Source organism: Amblyraja radiata, chromosome 12 (genome assembly GCF_010909765.2).
Source record: "Amblyraja radiata isolate CabotCenter1 chromosome 12, sAmbRad1.1.pri, whole genome shotgun sequence".
In the NCBI taxonomy this organism is placed as follows: Eukaryota; Metazoa; Chordata; class Chondrichthyes; order Rajiformes; family Rajidae; genus Amblyraja; species Amblyraja radiata.
This window is the reverse complement of record NC_045967.1, coordinates 37651130-37673476: the sequence shown is the minus strand read 5'-3', so window position 1 is coordinate 37673476 and position 22347 is coordinate 37651130. Positions and strand designations below refer to the sequence as shown.

The window sequence follows — 22347 nt, the reverse complement described above, 5'->3', positions numbered from 1 at the left end:
ACCCTTCACATGAAGTCTTAACACCTCTGAAATTAATTTAGACATACAGCGTGGAAACAGGCCCTTTGGCCACCCGAGTCTGTACCGACCAGTGATCACCCATACACTAGTTCTAACCTACACACTAGAGACAAATTTACAGAAGCCAGTTAAATAATAGTAAATAAACCCTGGTTGAGACCTCTACCATTGCAGAGCTTCTCTTTTCAAATGGCCATTCTTCATATATTAGCTAGCTTATGAATGCTGGTGAGATACTGAAATTAAAAGGAATTTATACAGTGCTGGCATTAGCTGGGAAGCAGGAATGCTGTTTTTTTTCATTTCCCCGGCTTCTTGAAGTGGCTTCAAGTGTGGCATGTCTTCTGACATGCTGCTCGAGAATACAAACTCTGCATTCATTGAAGGGTGAACCTGAGATGGTTCTGAACTGTATGCCTGAATTACACAATGAACAATTAAGGGGCTATACAGGGCCTAATGCAGTCAAACAAACATAAATGTGGGGTATTTCCATGCTATTGAGTCTTTCAAGTAAATAATTGACATACAGATATTTAAAATGTCACCTGGTCACAACTGTTTACATTATAAATTGTTTCTTTAAGCACTGAATATTGTATTATTTGTCTTTCTGCAGGTAAATGAACTACCTTTCCCATTTACCAATCGGAATCAATTTGAGAAGAGCATCTGTGCTCCCCTTGGGAATACATGGAATACCGAGACAGCAACATGCAAATTAACTTTACCAAAAATTGTGACAAAGTTGGGTGCAATAATTGAACCAATCTCTGGAGAGGATGTATTTCAGGACCAGAAGAAGTGTTTGAAAACAAATATGGAACAAATTCCTCATAAAAACAGAAAAAGACCACACAAAAACTCATTTAAACGCTTTAAAAGGCATAATTGCATCACGCCACAAAACTAATAATCTGCTTATTGCAGACTCTTGCCATGCCCTTAGATGTTGTGAATTAAATATGGACCCAGTTTGTTGGCCAATTAAACCTGACAATCAGACCAATGTTCTCTGTCTGTTCTTAACTGAGATTAGGTGCTAAGGTGCCCTGCAACTTCCACATTTTGGACAGGGAAAGAGACAGAAATGTAATATGTAATCGTAAGAATATTTTTGTCTTGCAGGATGCAGTATAGATAGCTGATAGATAACTGTATTGCAACATTTACACTTTACAAGTCATGACAACATTTGAACCACATTTGTACTGGCCCCTCATACAATTGCAGGTGAAGGTCCTGACAAGCCCAGTGCCTGTCTGATTGATTGAGGAACTTGGGTTCTAAAAGACGCAGTATTACCTAACTGAAACAGCAGTGATACTGTGGGATCACTGCTATGCAATGGTCAATGATCTATCGCGTTCAGAATATTCTCTACCACAGATTTACTTACGGGTTCGTAGATTGCTCCAAGTCTAAGCCTAGATGAGTCCAAGCCTAGAACCACAATCATTCCACAGACTTCACACAACTTTCATTAATATGAGGTTGCAAGCAGTGAGCACTGGCAGGTTTTTACTGCTGCCTATTCCTATTCACTGACTACCTTTTTTTTCCAGTTGGAATTGGAGGAGAAATGGATGAAATTCAACCAAATAAATAAACTTACAAACGTGGCACAGTGCATTGCAGTCTAGTGCTGCTGCCACACAGCTAGAATCTCTTGGCTCCAGCGACCCAATTTTGATCTATGGGGTGATTGTATGTTCTCTCCCCGACTCTTGGTTTTCCCTGGGTCTTCACACATTCCAAAGATACACAGGTAGGTTAATTTGCCACTAATTTGTTAAGTAGGTGCGTGGCAGGGAAATCAGGATGAGGTTAAAGGGCACAAGAGAGAATAGGAAAGTAAGCAGGGGATTGGTGGTGATGAAACCCAGCAAAGAGTAGAAAGGCAGAATGGCCTCCTACTTCATAGGAAAATCTGAGAAACTCCAGCTGAATGTTACCACCAAACCATCCTCTGATTTAAATGCCTCCCAGTACCCATGTTTTGTGTTTGCATGTAGAGAATACACACTGGGTCAAAATAATGTACGGTTATTGGGACCATTAGATCTGTAATTCAGTGAGAATAGGTCTGTCCCTGCAGGGGAAGAGGTGCCAAGGAGCAGGGTAAATCATTATATATCACCCCCACATCAGTATGAAGAAGGGTCTCGACCCGAAATGTCACCTATTCCTTCGCTCCATAGATGCTGCCTCACCCGCTGAGTTTCTCCAGCATTTTTGTCTACTTTTGATTTTTCCCGCATCTGCAGTTCTTTCTTAAACATATATCCCATTTCATTCGGTTTTAAACTGAACTGGTATAAAAGACTTTAAATAAATACAAAGTGCTGGAGTAACTCAGTGAGTCAGGCAGCATCTCTGGAGAAAAAGGATGGGTGACTTTTTGGGTCGGGACCCTTCTTCAGACTGGTGTGTAAGACTTTGCTCTCAATGGTGTTTGGGAATCTGATCATTTTAATCTTTGACACCAGCACCCCCCACAGGGCGATGATAAGAATGGAAATAGCTGGAGATCCTTAGCAGATCTGTGGAAAAAGGAACTATTACAATTTCAGTTCAATTACGTTCTAGCAGGAATTGGAGAAGTTAAGGGTCTGTCCCACTGCGGCGACCTAATCCGCGAGTTCAGAAGAATGTCTTCGACCTTCAAGCTCGAGGGCACTCGCCTGGAAAGCCTCAAGCTGGATCGACCGTCAGTGATGAAACTGCAAGCTCGATCGACCACACGCACTCGCACTCACACGGCGGGGGCCAGGGAAAGCGGGGGAGCGCTGTGAAATTCACACCCGCGATGAAGAGGAAGGTGGCTCACAGTGTATGGTAAGTCCTTTAGAGGGGGGGGGGGGGAGAAGGAGTGGAGACACTTTTAAGAAGTCAGACAAGGTTTAATAAAGTTTAGCGGGCATTTAACCTACCGGTCGGTTTTCCTTGGTCCTGAAAACTCCAATGAGCCAATTAAAATGCCCGGTCAGCGAAGGAGATTGCCTACGGCTGCCCTTGACTGCCTGTAACTAAATAGCGGCCCCACTCCACTGCACTACGAGTTAAAAAGAACCATGCCGACCAATTTTTATTCGCGGAAAATTTTTAATCATACCGAAAATATTTCCCCGACCTAGCTGAGGCCGCGAGTATGCGGGAACTTCCCTCGAGCATGAAGGAGAGTTCCAGTGATCTCGTAGGACCTCCTAGGACCACGTGTCGACCATGCTGCGAGTTTGTCGAGGGCAAACTTCTAAACTCGCAGATTAGGTCGCCGCAGTGGGACAGCCCATTTAAGCATTGAATATGTTGTAAGTTACAGAGGGTGGAGAAAACAAAGAATATTTATAATGAGATGACCAAGAAGGATCAAATGATAGTTGTGCCAACTGTGAAAAGGTGGTGATCTATTTGAGAGAGATGAATGAGAACAAATGGGAAAATAACTACTGGAATGGTGAGATACAAAATGCCACAGTTGCTGATAGAATTAAGGAATAAGTTCCAGTGCATGGATACTGCTGACAATAGACTCGGGGGAAGATCAAAGTCAATCAGTTATAGGGGAAAGAAGTGCAGGTGAAGGTCCTGACAAGCCCAGTGATGAGAAATTTGTCAAAGAGACAAATTTGACACAAAGTTACTGCAGCTTTCTATCCTTGAAATGTTGTGGGAGTCGATTCCTACTTTTATAGATGTATTGAAGAATTCTTCATGTATTGTCATATTCTGTATAAATTAATGAGCATGTTAATTTGTCTCTAATAAGACGACTAGAATACTTGACTTTAAAGGAAAATGAATTGTGATGCTGAAATGCAAAGGACATAAAGTCAATTACCCATTAATCCAAGGTTTTATCAAATTGTACTTTTTAAAGGAGGGAAATAGAATGTAAGTTTCTGATCCTAATTGTCAACCACAATATGCATTTATCTACTCCCTCTTAAGTTGAGAACATCGCATAGTGACTTAAAAATAATAACTGAACAAGAATCAAAACTGTTTTTAAAGGAAGGGAAAGTAATGATTCAGGAAAGATTCCTGAATGGGACTAAAAGATGTGACATAAGCTGGGTGTAGAGCTCGTATTGGGATGGGATACATCCCATTTCAATTCTAATTTCCCACTTTTGAACTCGAGATGTGGGTATATTAGGAGGTGGGCTGTGCAAGGAGTTAGAGCTAATTATAGTTGAGGTTACGTGTGAGTGGGATTTAATGTGAAGTTGAGTCAAATTAGTTTGTGTAAGTTTAGACCAGCAATTATAGCTTTGGCAAGCTTGCACCTCACTATTACTCCTGAGAGGGAACAAGAGGAACTGGGAGCACAAATTACTTCTAAGGAGATAGAAGACACAATAAACACACTAAAGAACGGAAAAACACCAGGACCAGACGGATTCAGTAATGAATTTTATAAAGCCTTTTACCACATAGTTACCCCACGATTACAGAAAATGTATACATATGCTTTTAAAGAGCAAAGCTTACCTGAAACATTAGCAGAATCAACGATCACATTAATACTTAAAAAAGATAAAAATATAGAAGAACCAGGATCATATAGAGCTATTGCTTTGTTAAATACGGATCAAAAAATAATAGCGAAAACACTAGCCAGAAGACTAAGCAGGTATGTTAGTAGACTAATAAATGAGGATCAAACAGGATTTATACCTAAGAGACACTCATTCAATAATTTGAGACGCTTGCTTAACATAATGCACTCACATAAATCTCATGACCAAGAGTTATCTATCATCTCACTGGACGCAGAAAAAGCGTTTGATCAAGTAGAATGGGATTATATGATTAAAGTATTGCAAAAATTCCAATTGGGAGAGAACTTCATCGCATGGATAAAACTATTATATAACAAACCTACGGCTAGAATACTAACTAATAATATACTATCCTCGAAATTTGAACTATCAAGGGGCAATAGACAAGGATGCTCACTATCACCGCTGTTATTTGCTCTGGTAATTGAACCCCTTGCTGAAAGAATAAGAACACACCCGGATATTTATGGCTATAATACAAAATATTCAAATAACAAAATATCCTTATACGCCGATGATGTACTATTGTACATCACAAAACCACAAATTAGTATACCAAACATATTAAATTTAATTGAGGACTTTGGATCCTTCTCAGGATATAGAATAAATTGGAACAAAAGTGAAATTATGTTGATAAAACCAAAAGAATCAACACACCTCTGGAAATTCCCCTTTAAAATAGCCACAGAAAAATTCAAATATTTGGGAATTGAAATTACTAGAAACTACCATGATATGTTTAAAGCCAATTATAATCCCTTACTTAAGAAACTAAATAATTTGATTAAATTCTGGAAAACACTTCCGATGTCCCTAATAGGCAGAATAAACGCTATAAAAATGATCTTTTTACCACAAATCCTATACCTATTTCAATCAATACCTCCCAAAAAAGTTTTTCAAAAAATTGGACTCAGACATTACAAATTTTATATGGGATTATAAATCCCATAGAATACAAAGAGCACACCTTAATAAACGAAGAGAGTTGGGAGGTCTAGCGCTCCCTAATTTTATGTATTATAATTGGGCAGTAAATATTTAAAATATGATTCACCTGCTGGACAATTCTGTCCAGCAGGTGGACTGGATTGTAATGGAAAGAGAGGACTGCTCTCCGTGTAATATAGGAGCGACTCTCCTCTCACCAATACATTTGAATAACAAAAATTATAATAAAATCCAATTATACATAGCACAATTAGAACATGGAAACAAATAAAACAGAATCTAAAATTAATACCAATAGTTAATAATCCATCGTTTAAACCATCAATTATAGACAAATCATTTATACAATGGGAAAGAATGGGAATCAAAACGCTCGAAGATCTGTATGAATTGGGAAAATTACTATCATTTCAACAACTACAACTGAAATATAATTTGAAAAATAATCAATATTTTAAATATCTTCAAATTCGTGATTATCTGAAAAAATATACAAAATACTATCATAATATGCCTACCGACTCACTGGATGAAGCAATGAAGACAACGGCGGAATCAGCTAATCTAATATCGTACCTATATAACATCATCTTAAACATAGAAATACCCACAACTGATGGAATTAGAAGAGACTGGGAACAAGAATTAGCTATAAAAATTTCAAAAGAGAGCTGGGATAATCACTTACTACAGGTGCATAAATGTTCGATCAACGTACGACATACTCTCATCCAATTCAAAACATTACATAGACTATATTATTCAAAAGCTAAAATAAATAAACTCTTCCCTAATGTCTCACCCGTTTGTGATAAATGTCTGTGTCAAGAAGCTACCATAGCGCATTCTTTTGTTTTTTGTACAAAAATTCTGGTATGAAATATTTGATATCTTTACAAAATTAATCAAAATAAAACTGGTACCAAAACCAGAATGGATCATTTTTGGAATATCGGAAGGTAACCCTGAACTAAACGTGTTTCAGAAGAATTTACTCAATTACGGGCTAATAATGGGAAAAAAGCTCATACTTAAATTCTGGAAAAATGCGCCCACACCAACAATAAAAATGTGGATATCAAATATGTTGGAAACACTACATCTGGAAGAGATGAGATTCCTCTTAGCAGGCAAAGCAGACCAATTCCAAAAGACGTGGTCTACGTTTTTGGAACTATTACAAGCATGAGGTGCAATAGTAATTTTAAAAATAAATAAATAAATAAATGGTTCCAGACTTGGTTGGTAGTCCCCTTTCTGCGGAGTTTAATGTTATAATAGAGCGATTGTTTCTCCTTTCTTTTTCCTTCTTTTCTAGGATCTACTTTCTTTCTTTACTTCCTTCTCTAACTTCTTTTCTAAGGGGCTTTCTTTTCTCAACACTCTTGCACCTTCACGACTCTAGCGCACTTTCCTTACTTCCTTTACTTCTATCTTTTTCTTAAAGCTCAAAAAATGAAGCGGTACAAAAAATGTATTAAGACATAAGTGTTGTGTATTATTGTAACTTACCGTACTTCTAATAAAAATAATTTTAAAAAAATTTAAAAAACTTTAAAAAAACTATTACTCCTGAGAAATACATAATAACGAATACATTTCCTATTGCGATTTTGATTCATACCATTAAACATGTGGCACTAGATCAGGGGTTCCCAACCTTTTTCGTCCCGTTTACCCCTGGCAACTTTAATAGCGCATAACAATGTTATTTCACTTATTTATGAACAACTAATGTTGAACTGATACCGTATACCACAACCAAACAGTCAGTCAATGAGAAAAAATATGTACAAATCCAGAATCAACAAATTTATCCCTGGGTAAGCAAAATTTACCCCAGGTTGGGAACCCTTGCACTCGATGATGGGGGCAAAATCTCTCAAACACACATCAAACACACTTCTGCTCCAAACTGGAGGATGAGACAGATGTTCGGCAGCAGTGGCGGGGCCTGAATGCAATCACCTCCTACAAGGCGAAACCAGGAGGCAGCTCAAATGTCGGCGAAACATCACTCCCTGACGAGCTCAATGCGTTTTACGCACGCTTTGATAGGGAGAGTACTGATGTGCCTTCCCGAGCCCCCATTCGCTGTGATGGTATTTCAGTCTCAGTCACAGAGGCCGACGTCAGGAAATCCTTCAGAGGGGTGAACTCTCGAAAAGCGCCTGGACCTGATGGTATAGTTCGTGTTCTAAAAACCTGTGCGGACCAACTGGCTGGAGTTTGTACGGACATTTTCAACCTCTCACTTCTGAGGTCCGAGGTTCCCACCTGCTTCAAAAGGGCATCAATTATACCAGTGCCCAAGAAGAGTAAGGTGACGTGCCTCAATGACTATCGACCAGTGGCACTAACACCTGTGGTGATGAAGTGCTTCGAGAGGTTGATCATGGCGCAAATCAACTCCTACCTCGACAAATACCTGGACCCACAGCAGTTCGCTTACCGCCACAACAGATCAACGGTGGATGCGATCTCACTGGCCCTCCACTGCTCTGGACGACTTGGACAACAAAAACTCATATGTCAGGCTGTTATTCATTAATTACAGCTCGGCATTTAATACAATCATCCCCTCCAAGCTGGTTACCAAACTCGCAGAACTGGGTCTCTGCGCATCCCTCTGCAATTGGATCCTCGACTTCCGCATTCACAGACCACAGTCTGTTCGTAGTGGTGAACATGTGTCAGACTCGATAACAATCAGTACGGGAGCACCTCAAGGCTATGTGCTCAGCCCCCTGCTGTACTCACTCTATACTCATGATTGCGTAGCCGGTCATAGTGCGAACTCCATCATCAAGTTTGCTGACGACACCATTGTTGTGGGACGTATCACTGATGGGAATGAGTCAGAGTAAAGAAGAGAGATCGAGCGACTGTCCATATGGTGCCAGCACAATAACCTGGCCCTCAACACCAGCAAAACCAAGGAACTGATTGGGGACTTTGGAAGGAGTAGGATGGGGACCCACAGTCCCGTTTATATCAACAGGTCGAAGGTTGAAAGGGTCAAGAGCTTCAAATTCCTGGGCGTGCACATATCTGAAGATCTTTCCTGGTCTGAGAACACTGATGCAATTATTCCTGAGATGATTACGGAGAGTCGGTTTGTCAAGGAGGACTCTCTCTAACTTCTACAGGTGCACAGTAGAGAGCATGCTGACCGGTTGCATCGTGGCTTGGTTCGGCAATTTGAGCGCCCTGGAGAGAACACTGACCAGTCCATCATCAGCTCTGACCTCCCTACCATCGAGGGGATCTATCGCAGTCGCTGCCTCAAAAAGGCTGGCAGTATCATGAAAGATCCACACCATCATGGCCACACACTCATCTCCCTAATACCTTCGGGAAGAAGGTACAGGAGCCTGAAAACTGCAATGAACTGGTTCAGGAATAGCTACTTCCCCACAGCCATCAGGCTATTAAACTTAACATATGGACAAAACTCTGAACATTAATAGCCCATTATCTGTTATTTGCACTTTATCAGTTTATTTATTCATGTGTGTATATTCGTATATAATGGTATATGGACACACTGATCTGTTCTGTAGTCAATGCCTACTATGTTCTGTTGTGCTGAAGCAAAGCAAGAATTTCATTGTCCTATCAGGGACACATGACAATAAAGTCTCTTGAATCTTGAATCTTGAATCTTGAATCAATAGTTGACTGATCAGCAAAGAAAACCTGGATGATGTAAAATAAACATGATTGAATTTCACTTCCATTATCCATCCTTGAACTAATTAATTTGTAAATTAAAAATAATTACAGATTGCAATCTTGTGAGTCATTTGAAAAGTATTAAGTTTTAAGAATTTGTGGCTACAAAAATTAGCTGCAGAATAAAGCCCCTGTCCCACTTAGGAGACCTAAACATCAACCTCCGGTGACCTTGCCCGCCACCTAACAAAAAATCAAGGTTGAGGTGACCTGCAACCTCCAACCACCTCCCACGCATATGTTGAAAACCTTCCTTGGCTATGAAGAAAACCGGCTTCGACTAGACCTGCGACTAAAGAATTATCGATACTTAAAACGGCAACCTATTTTTAGTCGAGGCCAGTTTTAATCATGATGAAAAAATAGCAGCAACCTAGATGAAGCCTCGACCACGCGGAAACCACCTTTGGCCATTAGGGAGAGTGACCAAAACCTCCGGTGACTTCATGGAAACCTTGGGTGGCGGGCAAGGTCACCAGAGGTTGCTGTTCAGTGGGACAGGGGCTTTACAGAACAATTGAGTTTTTTCAGTCACCAAATTTCCCAATATATTTATTTAGAGTGATCTCTCTTTATTGTATAACAAAAGCACAAAGCGCTGGAGTAATTCAGCGGTCAGGCAGCATCTCTGGAGAACAAGGCAATGTTTCGGGTCAGGACCCTTCAGACTGATTGCAGAAGGGGGTGATGAAGCTGGAGGAGAGGTGGAGGCAGGACAAAGCCTGTTAAGTGATAGATGGACACAATATAAGGGGGGAGGGTTGCTAATCATGTTCAATTTTAAGTGATACTAGACCAAGTGGGACCCGTTGGGTCCTGTCCCCTCAACACACGATTGCGGGAGGGGGAGGCGGCCTGCGGCGTCACACACAAACTAACCACCCCCCCCCCCCCCACACACACACTAACCACCCCCCTTGATATTATATTAATATTATTCATTTGCTGCTTTTACCACATGCCCCACCCAATCCACTCGCGCATAGCCTCCAACTCACAGCTGCGGCTAGAGAGGGAGGGGGGTAGAGAGAGAGGGGGGGGCAGAGAGAGGGGGCAGAGAGGCAGAGAGAGAGGGGGGCAGAGAGAGAGGCAGAGGGGGCAGAGAAAGCGAGGCAGAGGGGGCAGAGAGCGAGGCAGAGGGGGCAGAGAGAGCGAGGCAGGGGGCAGAGAGATGCAGAGGGGGCAGAGAGAGAAAGGCAGATGGGGTAGAGAGAGAGAGGGATAGAGAGAGGGAGGAGGGGCAGAGAGAGAGAGGGAGGGGCAGAGAAAGAGAGAGACTTGCTGAGTTACTCCAGAACTTTGTGTCTATATAACAAACACGCTTGTGCCAAAGCCTCAACACTTACCCTCAAAGACAGCAGTTGCACCTCAACAAACTGTGTCTCCCAAAGTACCCGCTCCCAACAAGCTGTTCCACTACTGCCTTCCTTCCCTTTATACACCATTAGGAATAGTCAAGTGTCCAACAAACCAAATAGAACTCTCAGCCTACTCAAAAGAAATGTTCACGCATGTAGTACATCTGTCAAAGAGAATGCCTACAAGTCCTTGGTCAGGCCCAAATTGGAGTATTGTGGAGCCGCATGGGATCCTTTCAACAACAACAACAACAAGATCACCCTGGAGAATGTACAACGCCGAGCAGCCCGCTTTGTATGCAATGACTACAAGTGCAAATCAAGCGTGAATAATATGCTGACTTATTGTTGTGAGATAAATGAAACTTTCACTACTCGTAATTAACTTAACTTTATTTAAGCTTTAAGCAACTTATTTCTTTAATACATAAACCTCAGAAACGTCCGGCAAACATGGCTGCTTCCGCAGGCTTTTCCCGCCCGAAATACTTCGCACATGCGCACACTCCGGAAATGTCCTGCACATGCGCACACTCTAGAAGAGCTCCGCACATGCGCCCACTTCATTCTCCCCTCCTATTTATAAGTTGAGACGGTCAGGAGGTTTAATATGTCTTGATGACCGTCGCAGCACTGGAGCCTCAGGAGATACCGGTGTTTCAATAGCTGGGGGTAGATATATTGCTTGGTCATCAACTTCACTCATATTGTTATTTAGATTTTCAATTTTGGAATTTCTTGTAGAAGTTTCCATAGAGGATGCTGGAAGTGTTGGAGGAAGTTCCCAATTAGTGTTATCAAGAAGTGACGGAGCTGACGGAGGAATTTCTCGATTAGCGTTATCAGGAAGTGACGGAACTGATGGAGAAGACGGACATGGTGCAAGGTCACGAAGTGAGACAGTTGACTGACGTCCATCCCGATATTTGATAGTTGCATAAGAAGGGTTGACATCAGTCAGTTCAACTTCATCAACAAAAGGTTCATTCTTATTTAATCGGACATAACGACGAAGCAACACAGGCCCAGGGCTCGTCAACCATGATGGCAGAGAAGTACCACTAGAAGAACGCCGTTTGAAGTTAAAGAACCGCTCGTGTGGAGTAGTATTGGTAGCAGTTGACAGTAGAGATCTGATGGAGTGTAATGCATCTGGTAGAACACATTCCCACTGCTGATCTGGTATATCATTTGACTTTAAAGCAAGTTTCACTGCTTTCCAAATGATTCCGTTATACCTCTCAACCTGACCATTTCCAATAGGGATGATATGGTGTTGTTTTACTTGTTGCAATTCCTCTCTTAGAAAGGGGATGGGATGCCCCAGAGCTCCGCAGAATCAGGCTAAAACTGATTGCATTTTACAAGGAGATTCACAAAATCACGCTATCAAATCTCCCGCCATCCCAGAGCACCAATTGCCATGAAACAAGACAAAATAATGGCCCCTACATCATCCACTCTATCCGTGTTGTACTTCCGGTGGCGCTGGTGCCAGCTGCCTCCACCTTCAGCCCGGTATCTTTTTGTTTTTTCGTTTTTGTTGTTATGTTGAAGTGTGTTTTTTATGTTTTTTTTAATGTTTTAATGTCGGGTAAGAGGGTACGGTAAGGGGGATACCGTCCTTCAGTCACTTCCTGGAGAGGACGCGACTATTATTCGAGTCACGTCCTCACCCCCCCCCCCAGCGGCCTACCTACTGGATTGGCGCGGCCTTTCCTGCCTGGACCGACCAGAGCTCCAGCAGTGGCGGGACAGCGCTGATACATTGCGGGGCTGGCGATGCCTTATCGGGGATCGCCGTCTGGAGCCCGGAGTGCTGGACCTGCGGCACCGACATCCTGGAGCTGTGGTTCGCGGAGCTCCCAACGCGGGCGGCGCTGACAAACATCGTGGGGTCCTGCGACTCTGCCCGGCGCGGCCTGCGGACTCGGGAGCTGCGGACTCCGGTGGGAAGCGGCTGATTGGGAGGTCCGGGCCGCTGAGAAGGATTTTCACCGTCGGGGATCGGCGTCGGCGTTCCATCAGCCCGACGAGAGGGCCTGAGCATCGGGCCGCCCGGGGTGGCAACTGCGGGTGCTCGGAAGGCCCCGGCCACGGGTGAACATCTGGGAAGATCGGAGGGGAGGCTGGCTGGACTATGGTGCCTTCCTCACCTTGTTGCCATTGTGTTATGCTGTGTCGTGGATTTTCTGTGTTTGTGCTTTTTTTTTTAATTCTATTTTATTTTTAATATGTTTTATTATTTATTATTTATTTATTTTTATGATACTGACTGTAAAGGGAAATTAATTTTGTTGTCTCTAATTGAGACAATGACAATAAATTTGAATACAATACAATACAAAATTTCAATACACTTTGCTGCCAATATTCCCTTTTCCCAAGGACGATAAGGGAATGGAATAGGTTACCACCCAACACACATGCTGCTCCCGATGTTAAGTCATTTAAAAAGGGGATTGAGCAACTAGATCTCCTCAACTTGGTCAAAAAGACCCACTTCAAAATGTAATCACTACTCTACTCCGACCTGCACAAGATAACCACTGATGAGGTGTTTGCGCAGTACTTGGTCAGAACCAGAATCAGAACCAGAACTCCTGGACACTAATGGCTGCTTTTTAACTCTCAGGCTGCTCCACCTCGCAGATGCTCCCTCGATAGTGAAATAAACATTCAGTGGTAGTAAAATGGGAAAGAGTACAAATCCTATCTTGGCAACTAGAATAAACATCAGGAAAATAAATACAAGGCCAGACAGTACATTTCAATTGGAACATATGGCTGTTGTTTGAAAAGCCTGTAGCTGCATCAGCAATGCCCCAACTCACTCGCCCACCGGGGGGAGCTGTTTTAAAACGACCACAATCTGGCAAAATAGTACAATGCATTAGGGAGAAAAATGCATCCGTCAGATAAAGTTCCCAACCTGCTTCAGAGCTTGTCCCGCAAAGTTACTCCAGCTTTTTCTGTCTATCCTCGGCGGAAATACTGCCTGATCCACTGAGTTAGTCCAGCACTTTGTGTCTTTTTTATGTAAAGCAGCATCAGCAGTTCCTCCTCGTGTCTATAATGTATTAGTGTTGCTTTGAGCCACTTTAAACCATAGAACTCACTGCAATTTCGACAATAAATGTATCCTCTTTGATTGTTGATGTAGGCAGGTGTTGACTAGAATCCGAAAGCTTCTTCACTAAACAAAAAACAAGGACCTGTTGTACTGAGTCCCTTTTGTTCATTTTCCAGACCAAGAGTGCCACCGTCAGAGAGTATACTCTTGTAAGACTTCCTAGACTCTTAATCAATCTAAATGCAGCTGGACAACCTTTACCACAGGCAAACCAAGTGACAGTATTACCACGGCTGTAGCAATGATTTTGGTATCGTTACCTCGAACTAGTTTCGCATCAGAAACCAGCTGCCCAGCGAATGACATTTTAAAAGTGTTTGCCCTGGAACATTGAGATGTATGGTGCAAGGAGACTTAAGCGGAAACCTGTAATAAAATAATAGCATTTGATCATCTAAAAGGTTGCACCAAAAATAAAGATACCATTACTGCTTCCCTTAAGGGCAGGACAGCCACCTTGGATCTGCATCAATGAAGAATAACAGCTGTGTAATCCTGCCTGCTTTCATTGTCTTCACAACACATGGCTCAAAGACAGATGGATCAGGCATCTGTACCTGACCCTTCATGACTGAGGGGGCTGTAGGTATAAAGGTCAAAGAGTGGAAATAGCAGACATAATAAATCAAAGGCTGATATGATGTCAGAAATCATTAAAGCGATCATTCTCACTGTGTATGTTTAAGAAGGAACTGCAGATGCTGGAAATATCGAAGGCAGATAAAAATGGTGGAGAAACTCAGCCGGTGAGGCAGCATCTGTCCAGAACAAGGGGTCACAGTTTAAGGATAAAGGGAAAATCTTTTAGGACTGAGATGAGAAAAACATTTTTTACACAGAGAGTGGTGAATCTGTGGAATTCTCTGCCACAGAATATAGTTGAGGCCAGTTCATTGGCTATATTTAAGAGGGAGTTAGATGTGGCACTTGTGGCTAAAGGGATCAGGGGGTATGGAGAGAAGGCAGGTACAGGATACTGAGTTGGATGATCAGCCATGATCATATTGAATGGCGGTGCAGGCTCGAAGGGCCGAATGGCCTACTCCTGCAACTATTTTCTATGTTTCTATCTATGGAGCGAAGGAAAAGGTGACGTTTCGGGTCGAGACCCTTCTTCAGACTCTCACTGTGTATGTGCATGAGGTTTAAACGTTTTAATTTAATGGATCACTTCATTTGAAAAGTAAACAAAATGCAATTTCACTGCATTTTTTCTGTAATATAGTTTAAAAAATGGCATCAGTCTTCCAGTCAGTCACCAACTGTGAAGTCACTGAATCAGCATATTCCACCACAGCTCTTCCCGATCTGATCACAAACAAAAGCAAACAGACAAAGTCATGCCAGTCTTCCTTTTAGGCTGATCCTGCTGGACAAAGGATGACTCCCTTCCATTCCAGTTCTGTGAGCTCTGAGATATTGATGAGTCTAATGTGGAACGCACAACCCCTGAACCAGGTGAGGCAGCTGGTGCTTTCTGGAACTGATGACTGGGTAGTTTGGAAGCTGCTGCTCTCCTGTCACAGTTTGTGTTTCTATGTGCCCCTGATGAATGGATTTGATGCTCTTGATGGGATCTAAATGCGATTCTTCTCCACTTTGAAAAGCTTTGGGCCAGAGATCCCCTCTAACAGGAATTATTTTTTTCTTTAAGTTACAATAAGAACATCCTTGAATTCTTTCCTCATTTGAGTCAAGAGTGTTTTATTGCCATATGTCCCAAAACAGAACAGTTAAATTCTTACTTGTTTCGTAAATTCTTAATTAAATTCTTTAAATTCTTCCACTTGATAATCTCTTGCTGTGAGAGTTCAGTCTGGAGTAGGATAAACTGCAGCTGCTGGTTTAAATCGAAGGTAGACACAAAATGCTGGAGTAACTCAGCGGGACTGGCAGCATCTCTGGAGAGAAGGAATGGGTGAGATTTTGGGTCAAGACCCTTCTTCACACTGAAACATCACCCATTTCTTCTCTCCAGAGATGCTGCCTGTCCCGCTGAGTTACTCCAGCATTTTGTGTCTACCATCTGTTTCTGGAATATGGTTATCGTTGCCGCTCAGTGGAGTCGAATTAATGTTTGTAAGTCATGGGAGCAGAAGTAGGCCATTCAGCACTGAATCTACCCTGCCATTCAATCATAGCTGATCCATCTTTCCCTCTCAACCCCATTCTACTGCCTTCTCCCCATATCCCTTGACACCCTTACTAAGCAAGTGTCTGTCAAACTCCACCTTAAAAATACCCAATAACTTGGCCTCCACAGCCATCTGTGACAATGTATTCCACAGATTCACCACCCTCTAACTAAAGAAATTACTCCTTATCTCCTTTCTAAAGGTACGTCCTTTTATTCTGAGGTGATGCCCTCTGGTTCCCCCAATAGTGGAAACATCCTCACCACTCTATCCAGGCATTTCAATATTCGGTAGGTTTCAATGCGGTTTACCCTTATCCTTTTAAACTCCAGCAAGTACAGGCCCAGTACCGTCAAATGCTCATCATGTTAACCAAATCGTCCCCAGGATTATTCTCGTAAACCTCCTTTGGAACCTCTCCAAAGCCAGCACATCCTTCCTCAGATATGGGGCCCAAAACTGCTCACAATACTCCAAATGCTGTCTGACCAGTGCCTTATAAATCCTCTGCTTTGCATTCGTCTTCTGATATTCTAGGGCCTCAATAATAATTAGAACATGCACATATACGTGTCATTGTGTAGTGCAGTTCAACAACAGAAGTTGGATGATCTTGGTTCTAGAGCGTGATGTAGATCAGTGTCACATGAGGAAAAAGCATGTTGGAAGTCATTTGCAGTATTATAGAAAGAGAGAATGAGAAAAGCACTGGAGCAGTGATACAGCCATCTTTAGCATTGAGGTTGTATCTATTGTCACCAGATGGTTAGAATCACAGTTGGTATGCCACAATGAATCAGATGTAAGGGAGATTAATTTCAGCAGGCAGCCAAATATGCAAAGTATGCTCCACAGTCCTCTGGGCTTTGTGAGGTCAAGAACATCCTTATGAAATGGTCGATGCTGCTCCCTGCATTTCTCTCGGATGACACTTGATGGAGCATCTACTGTGCCTCCAGATGAATGGAATCCACACTGCTATCCACTAGGGGGAGGCGGTTGAGGAGGACCTTGGTGGAGACTTGTGGCCAACAGTAGTTGCCAAAATTGGATAGGTTTCTTTTATTGAAAATGCTCATGATTACAACACCTCTGAAATAATTTTCTCCTCTTCATGGACATGGGAAATGAGGCTGTGATATTTGGCTGAAATTTCTCTCAACTAAGTTTTGGAACATCAATAATCATACCATCTGCTCTTGAGGCCTTGTTATTCCTCAAATGACAATGATCTATGAAACATGGTGGGTAGAAAAGGGAGTGGGACGCTCAACAACTAGATAATTATTACATGCACAGATCCTTCAGCACAGTCAAGGCCGTCTATAGCTAAACGGTACAAGGTTCAACCTTACTGTGAGCCAAGAGCTGACATGATCTCCTTTAACTCCATCTCACAGAAAACTATCCGTCAAGCACACACATCAAACACACACCCAGACATTCCATTAGTAAATAATTGTCCATTACAAGCGTACGCTGGCTAATTTGCTTGCCGCACCCTGTCCTGTCATACTGAAGCCAGCATAGGGGTCCTAAATGCCAAATTAATTCAAGAGACTTGGCGAAGCTTTGTTTCAATGCTGCAGAAAACAACTGTGGTTCATGTCCAGATGATCCAAGTTGGATAACTAATTCATATTTTTCATATCGTTTTAGTTCATGCTTTTGTGTAGAGATTTTTTTTTCCTTATTTTCTTTCTCATTTGTTTTTAACTGTAGTATGTTTATGCTTACTTGTTCTGGTTCATCACCCACAATCAGAGGGGGGGAAATCCACATCCTCGCCTTTCAGTATTTGAAGGAACTTTACCACTCCATCTTTCCAGACAGTTGCATCCTCTCAATTATGGTGAAATTCTTATAAATGATTTCTACATTTTCATCCATGCATCAGATGAGGACCCACCCAAGCAATTCAACTGTAAATTACCCCAACGTGCATAATGCTATTTTCTGTAGGTCAAACACACAATGTTTTATTTTGAATCCCAATTGTACACCAGCACAAACAACTCTAATCATGAGTTACTCCTTTGCATCATGTAGTCGAACCATGGGAATTTTGAAACGTCTGTTGAGAGGATATTGAGTAACCCTAGATTTTCTGTCAAGATAAGTAGTTACGACATTGAGTCCATACTTCACTCATAATATTGCTATTTTTAATTCTGAGAACAGCTTATTTTATTCCCTGGAGATTTTCGTACCCCTTCAACCTGAGGATGAAACCTGATATGGTTAATTCTCCCAACCCTTTAAAACAACAGGTGTTTGCTCTTGATCACTTGTGCTAAACAGTCAATATAGTGAAGCCTACTCATTGCACCATTCCAGACTGCAGGAGTACGTGCTGAAGGACATACTGAAGCTTGATGCAGCCACGCCAAGGCTCTGCTGAGTGGGACCACAGTCTAGGGTCCTTCCACTGCTCCACATTCGGGAGCAGAGCCTGGGTGGAGATGCCCCTCAAACAAGGGAAGGGATATCACCCCAGGGGCAACATGAGTGTCACGGGAGCCTGGCATAATGATATTTTCGTGACACGGCCAAATACAACACTAATACATGTATGTACAGCCACTGAGTATGTTAGAAGAGTTTTTGTAGTTATTGTTTTATATATATTTTAATTCTGAATAACATTTATTTTTGGGAAATAATTGCACTTTTCCAGTATTTGGTTTGAACCTGGAGTTATTTTGGAAGGAGAGTACAACGTGCATGTAATGGACTAGCCTAATTTTATTTCTGACCATCAATAAAGAATTCTGAATAACATTTTTAATATATTCAAAGAGCAGTTAGAAGACAGCAGCATAAAAAAGTAGTTAAATTAGACAGATGGGAAACTTTATGTAATTGGAGGAAGAAATAAAAGGAAATGAGGTGCCTCGTGTGGTAAAATAAATCTAGCCCTTTTCGCCAGGATATCCATAAGTGTAAGAGACACTGTTCTAAATTAGGAAATTCAATAAGAGCGGCACAGACAATTGGATTATTTACTGTGTTTTTATATTGCCGATCATATGTAGTTATTAACACAAACCATGTAATCACAAATTTCGATACACTGAGCAAAATACCATTACCAAACTTAAGCAATATTTTTGTTACTAATAAATTCATTGCGGAGCGATGTTACATCATGTACCTTGGAAATAAATAAAACACCACGAGGATAGGCACAAAATGCTGGAGTAACTCCGCGGGAAAGGCCGCTTCTCTGGAGAGAAGGAATGCGTGATGTTTCGGGTCGAGACCCTCCTTCGGTTTAAACCAGCATCTGCAGTTCCTTCCTACACAAATACCACGAGGAAACGGAATATAAATGCCAGCCTTGTGCGATGTTCGCTGTGTTGTTCGGAACAGTTGGACTGCTTTAATAAGAATAAGACTGCTATTACTTAGTGCATATGCTCCAGAGACAACATGTCAACAGTACCACGTTTGCCCTTGAAAAATAAATGCAAAACTTTCAATACAATGAAAGAATTGGGGGGGGGGGGGGGGGGGGGGTGATTGCACGTGTGGCATGAGTTGAAGGTCGGGAAATAGTGTCAAACATCAGGGGCGACAGTGGGAGGCGGTGGAGCACTGACTGACTGAGGCACCGCCACGGGGAGACAGCGGGAGGGAGGGACGGGCCGCCTTGCGCCCCACACACACACCAACACACACACACACACACAGGGAGGGGACACCCCGCACCCACACACACACACAATTCTCTAGCCCCTCAATACACGCTGAGGGATGGGGCTGCCCTGCAACCCCGGACCCCGACACACAGGGAGGAGAAACTCTGCAACCTCCCCGTCCACACACACGGACGCAGAGCCGCCCTACACCCTCTGACACACCCGGAGAGGTCTGCTCTGCAACTCCCCCCTGTTTTTGAGGGAGGGCCGCCCTACACCCACTGACACACTCCTCTGCTCCCCCCCCCCCCCCCCCCCCCTTGAGGGAAGGGCCAATCTACACCCTCCTCAGCACAATCACACGCAGAGGGAGCGGCTGCCCTGCATGTTTCCCACCCCTTCCTCCCCCCTTCCCTTCCTCCCTTCCTCTCCCCCCGAGGCATAATCCCGCCCTACACCGGCACTCAGGGAGGGGCAGCTCTTGATCCACAGCGAGGGAGGGGTTGCACTGCACTCCCCCCCATACTGGATGGGGGCGTAGTGCACCTCTCCTCCACTCCATACTGTGCTGCACCCTCACCCTACATTGAAGAAGGGCTTGTATCTGCCCCCTCACCCTACCGACCTCTGTCTCTCTCTCTCTCTCTAACTCATATGATCTTTGCTCTCTCACTCTCTCTCACACACACACACCCCAGCAGCAGCCGGGCGAGGTGGGAAAGGGAATGAACACCGACTGAGGGGAGGAGGCAGTCGCTACCATAATTAAATGGAGGGGAGAGGCAATGGAATCGATGGGAGGTGGCGAATGTTTGAGAAGCGCAGCGACCTTTGTGCATTGAGCAAGTTCCAGAGTTACGCACTGAGTTTCAGCCGCGAAACGGGAGCAGACCGAGTGCAACATTGCAAACCCAAATCTTGCAACGTTACTGAGCCGTGTGTGTGGGCAGTGGCATAAGATGCGATGCTGTTCTGTCCGGGGACGGAATTCGTCCTGAGATATTAGAATTCATCTAGCAGGCACTGTAATAACATTGTGTAGGAAGCTGGTTTACACCGAAAATAGACACAAAATGCCGGAGCAACTCAGGGGGGCAGGCAGCATCTCTAGAGAGAAGGAATGGGTCACGTTTCGGGAGGATCTCCGGCATTTTGTGTCTTCGATGTGCAAAGATCAATGGTCCAAAGCTTCGGTGTAATTCAATTGTTCGCCCATTACAAAGCATCAAACAAAAAAATACGTGGTTCCACTGGGGCTCGAACCCAGGACCTTCTGCGTGTAAAGCAGACGTGATAACCACTACACTATGGAACCCTCAGCTAGAATGGTTTCGAGTTCCTTTTACTGAGATAAGTACAAATGCAATTTGCAGAGACCGCGAGAACTGCAATGTTTGAGAAGGAACTGCAGATGCTGGAACATCGAAGGCAGACAAAAATGCTGGAGAAACTCAGCAGACGTTTCGGGTCAAGACCCTTCTTCAGAATGTAATGATGTTTTAAACGTAGAAAAAAGGAACTGCAGATGCTGGTTTACACAAAAGGACACAAAGTGCTGGAGTAACTCAGCCGTTCAGGAAGCATCTCTGGAGAACATGGATAGATGATGCTTCGGGTCGGGACCCTTTTTCCAGTCATTTGTGATGTTATTTTGGGTCTACAACAATTGCACTACAAGCTATTGGGGAGTCCTGAGTCATTTGGTGGAGGTGCGCACCCACAAGTCTTTGCTGTTATGGGCGAACACGGTCACACACGCCCATTATACAATATTTTGGTGGTTATTCGTGGTGGGGGGGGGGGGGGGGTGGGGGGGAGTGGGGGTTTCTAACCTCTGGCTTGGCGGTCTGCACACATCTCTGATGAAATGTTACTGTGAAAAAACAATCAAATACACAAAGAGTATTGTATTGTATTCCATTTTATTGCCATTATCTCATAAGAGACAACGAGTAGTTGTACAGCTTAAGAGTACTTAAACCAAACAGAACATCGGGAAATACAGACAGACCGTTTAAAGACATGAAAACAGATATTAGTGTTTTCAACCCGTTCTTAAACCCATTAACATTTTTTGAAACATTAACTAAATATTCTAGGTGTTTTTTTGTGAGGCAAAAGACCAGAGAGTCTGTACATCCAAGGATATTCTGGTCCAGTCGGCTGACCTAACAATGCGGAAATATATATTGATACATGGATGTACATAGAAACATAGAAAATAGGTGCAGGAGTAGGCCATTCGGCCCTTCGAGCCTGCACCGCCATTCAATATGATCATGGCTGATCATCCAACTCAGTATCCTGTACCTGCCTTCTCTCCATACCCCCTGATCCCTTTAGCCACAAGGGCCACATGGAGGTTAATATCTGGTAATAAACACGCTGGAGTTGGGTTCAGATAGTGGGGTATTCAGAGAAACAGGTAAAGTTGTTTTGCAAAAGGTAGATTATGTTTTTCAAAAAAAGGGAAGCTGGCAGCTTTTTAGAAGTCTCTTTCAGCATTAAGTACGTCCATCAAAGATCATACAGTCGAAGACCACATCAAGTCCTATTGTCTCTGAAGATAGATACAACATACTGTAGTAACTCAGCAGCTTTTTATGTCTTTCTTCTTTTTAAACCAGCATCTGCGGTTCCTTCTTACACATGCTGTAGTGACTGAGTGGGCCAGGCAGCATCTCTGGAGAAAAGGAATAGGTAAAGATTCGGGTCGAAACCACTTCTTCAGACTATACCTTGTCTAAGTAAAGGTAAATTTTAAGAAATTGCAAGATTCCTTCTGCAGTAACAAACTACTTCAAC

At 43.0% G+C, this 22347-nt stretch overlaps 1 protein-coding gene and 1 non-coding gene across 4 annotated transcripts in view; one reads left to right on the top strand and one right to left on the bottom strand.

Moving 5' to 3' along the window:
• Positions 1 to 1026, top strand: part of utp14a (UTP14A small subunit processome component) — a 28720-nt gene extending 27694 nt beyond the window's left edge. For all 3 annotated transcript variants that reach the window (XM_033030547.1, XM_033030546.1, XM_033030548.1), the window contains exon 14: positions 641 to 1026. In XM_033030547.1, the coding sequence (XP_032886438.1) occupies positions 641 to 934 (294 nt within the window). In that variant the 3' untranslated portion in view covers positions 935 to 1026. The remainder of the gene's footprint in view (positions 1 to 640) is intronic.
• Positions 1027 to 20784: 19758 nt separating this feature from the next.
• trnav-uac lies at positions 20785 to 20857 on the bottom strand. Its single transcript has one exon. It is a non-coding gene; the product is annotated as a tRNA-Val (tRNA).
• Positions 20858 to 22347: the final 1490 nt, after the last annotated feature.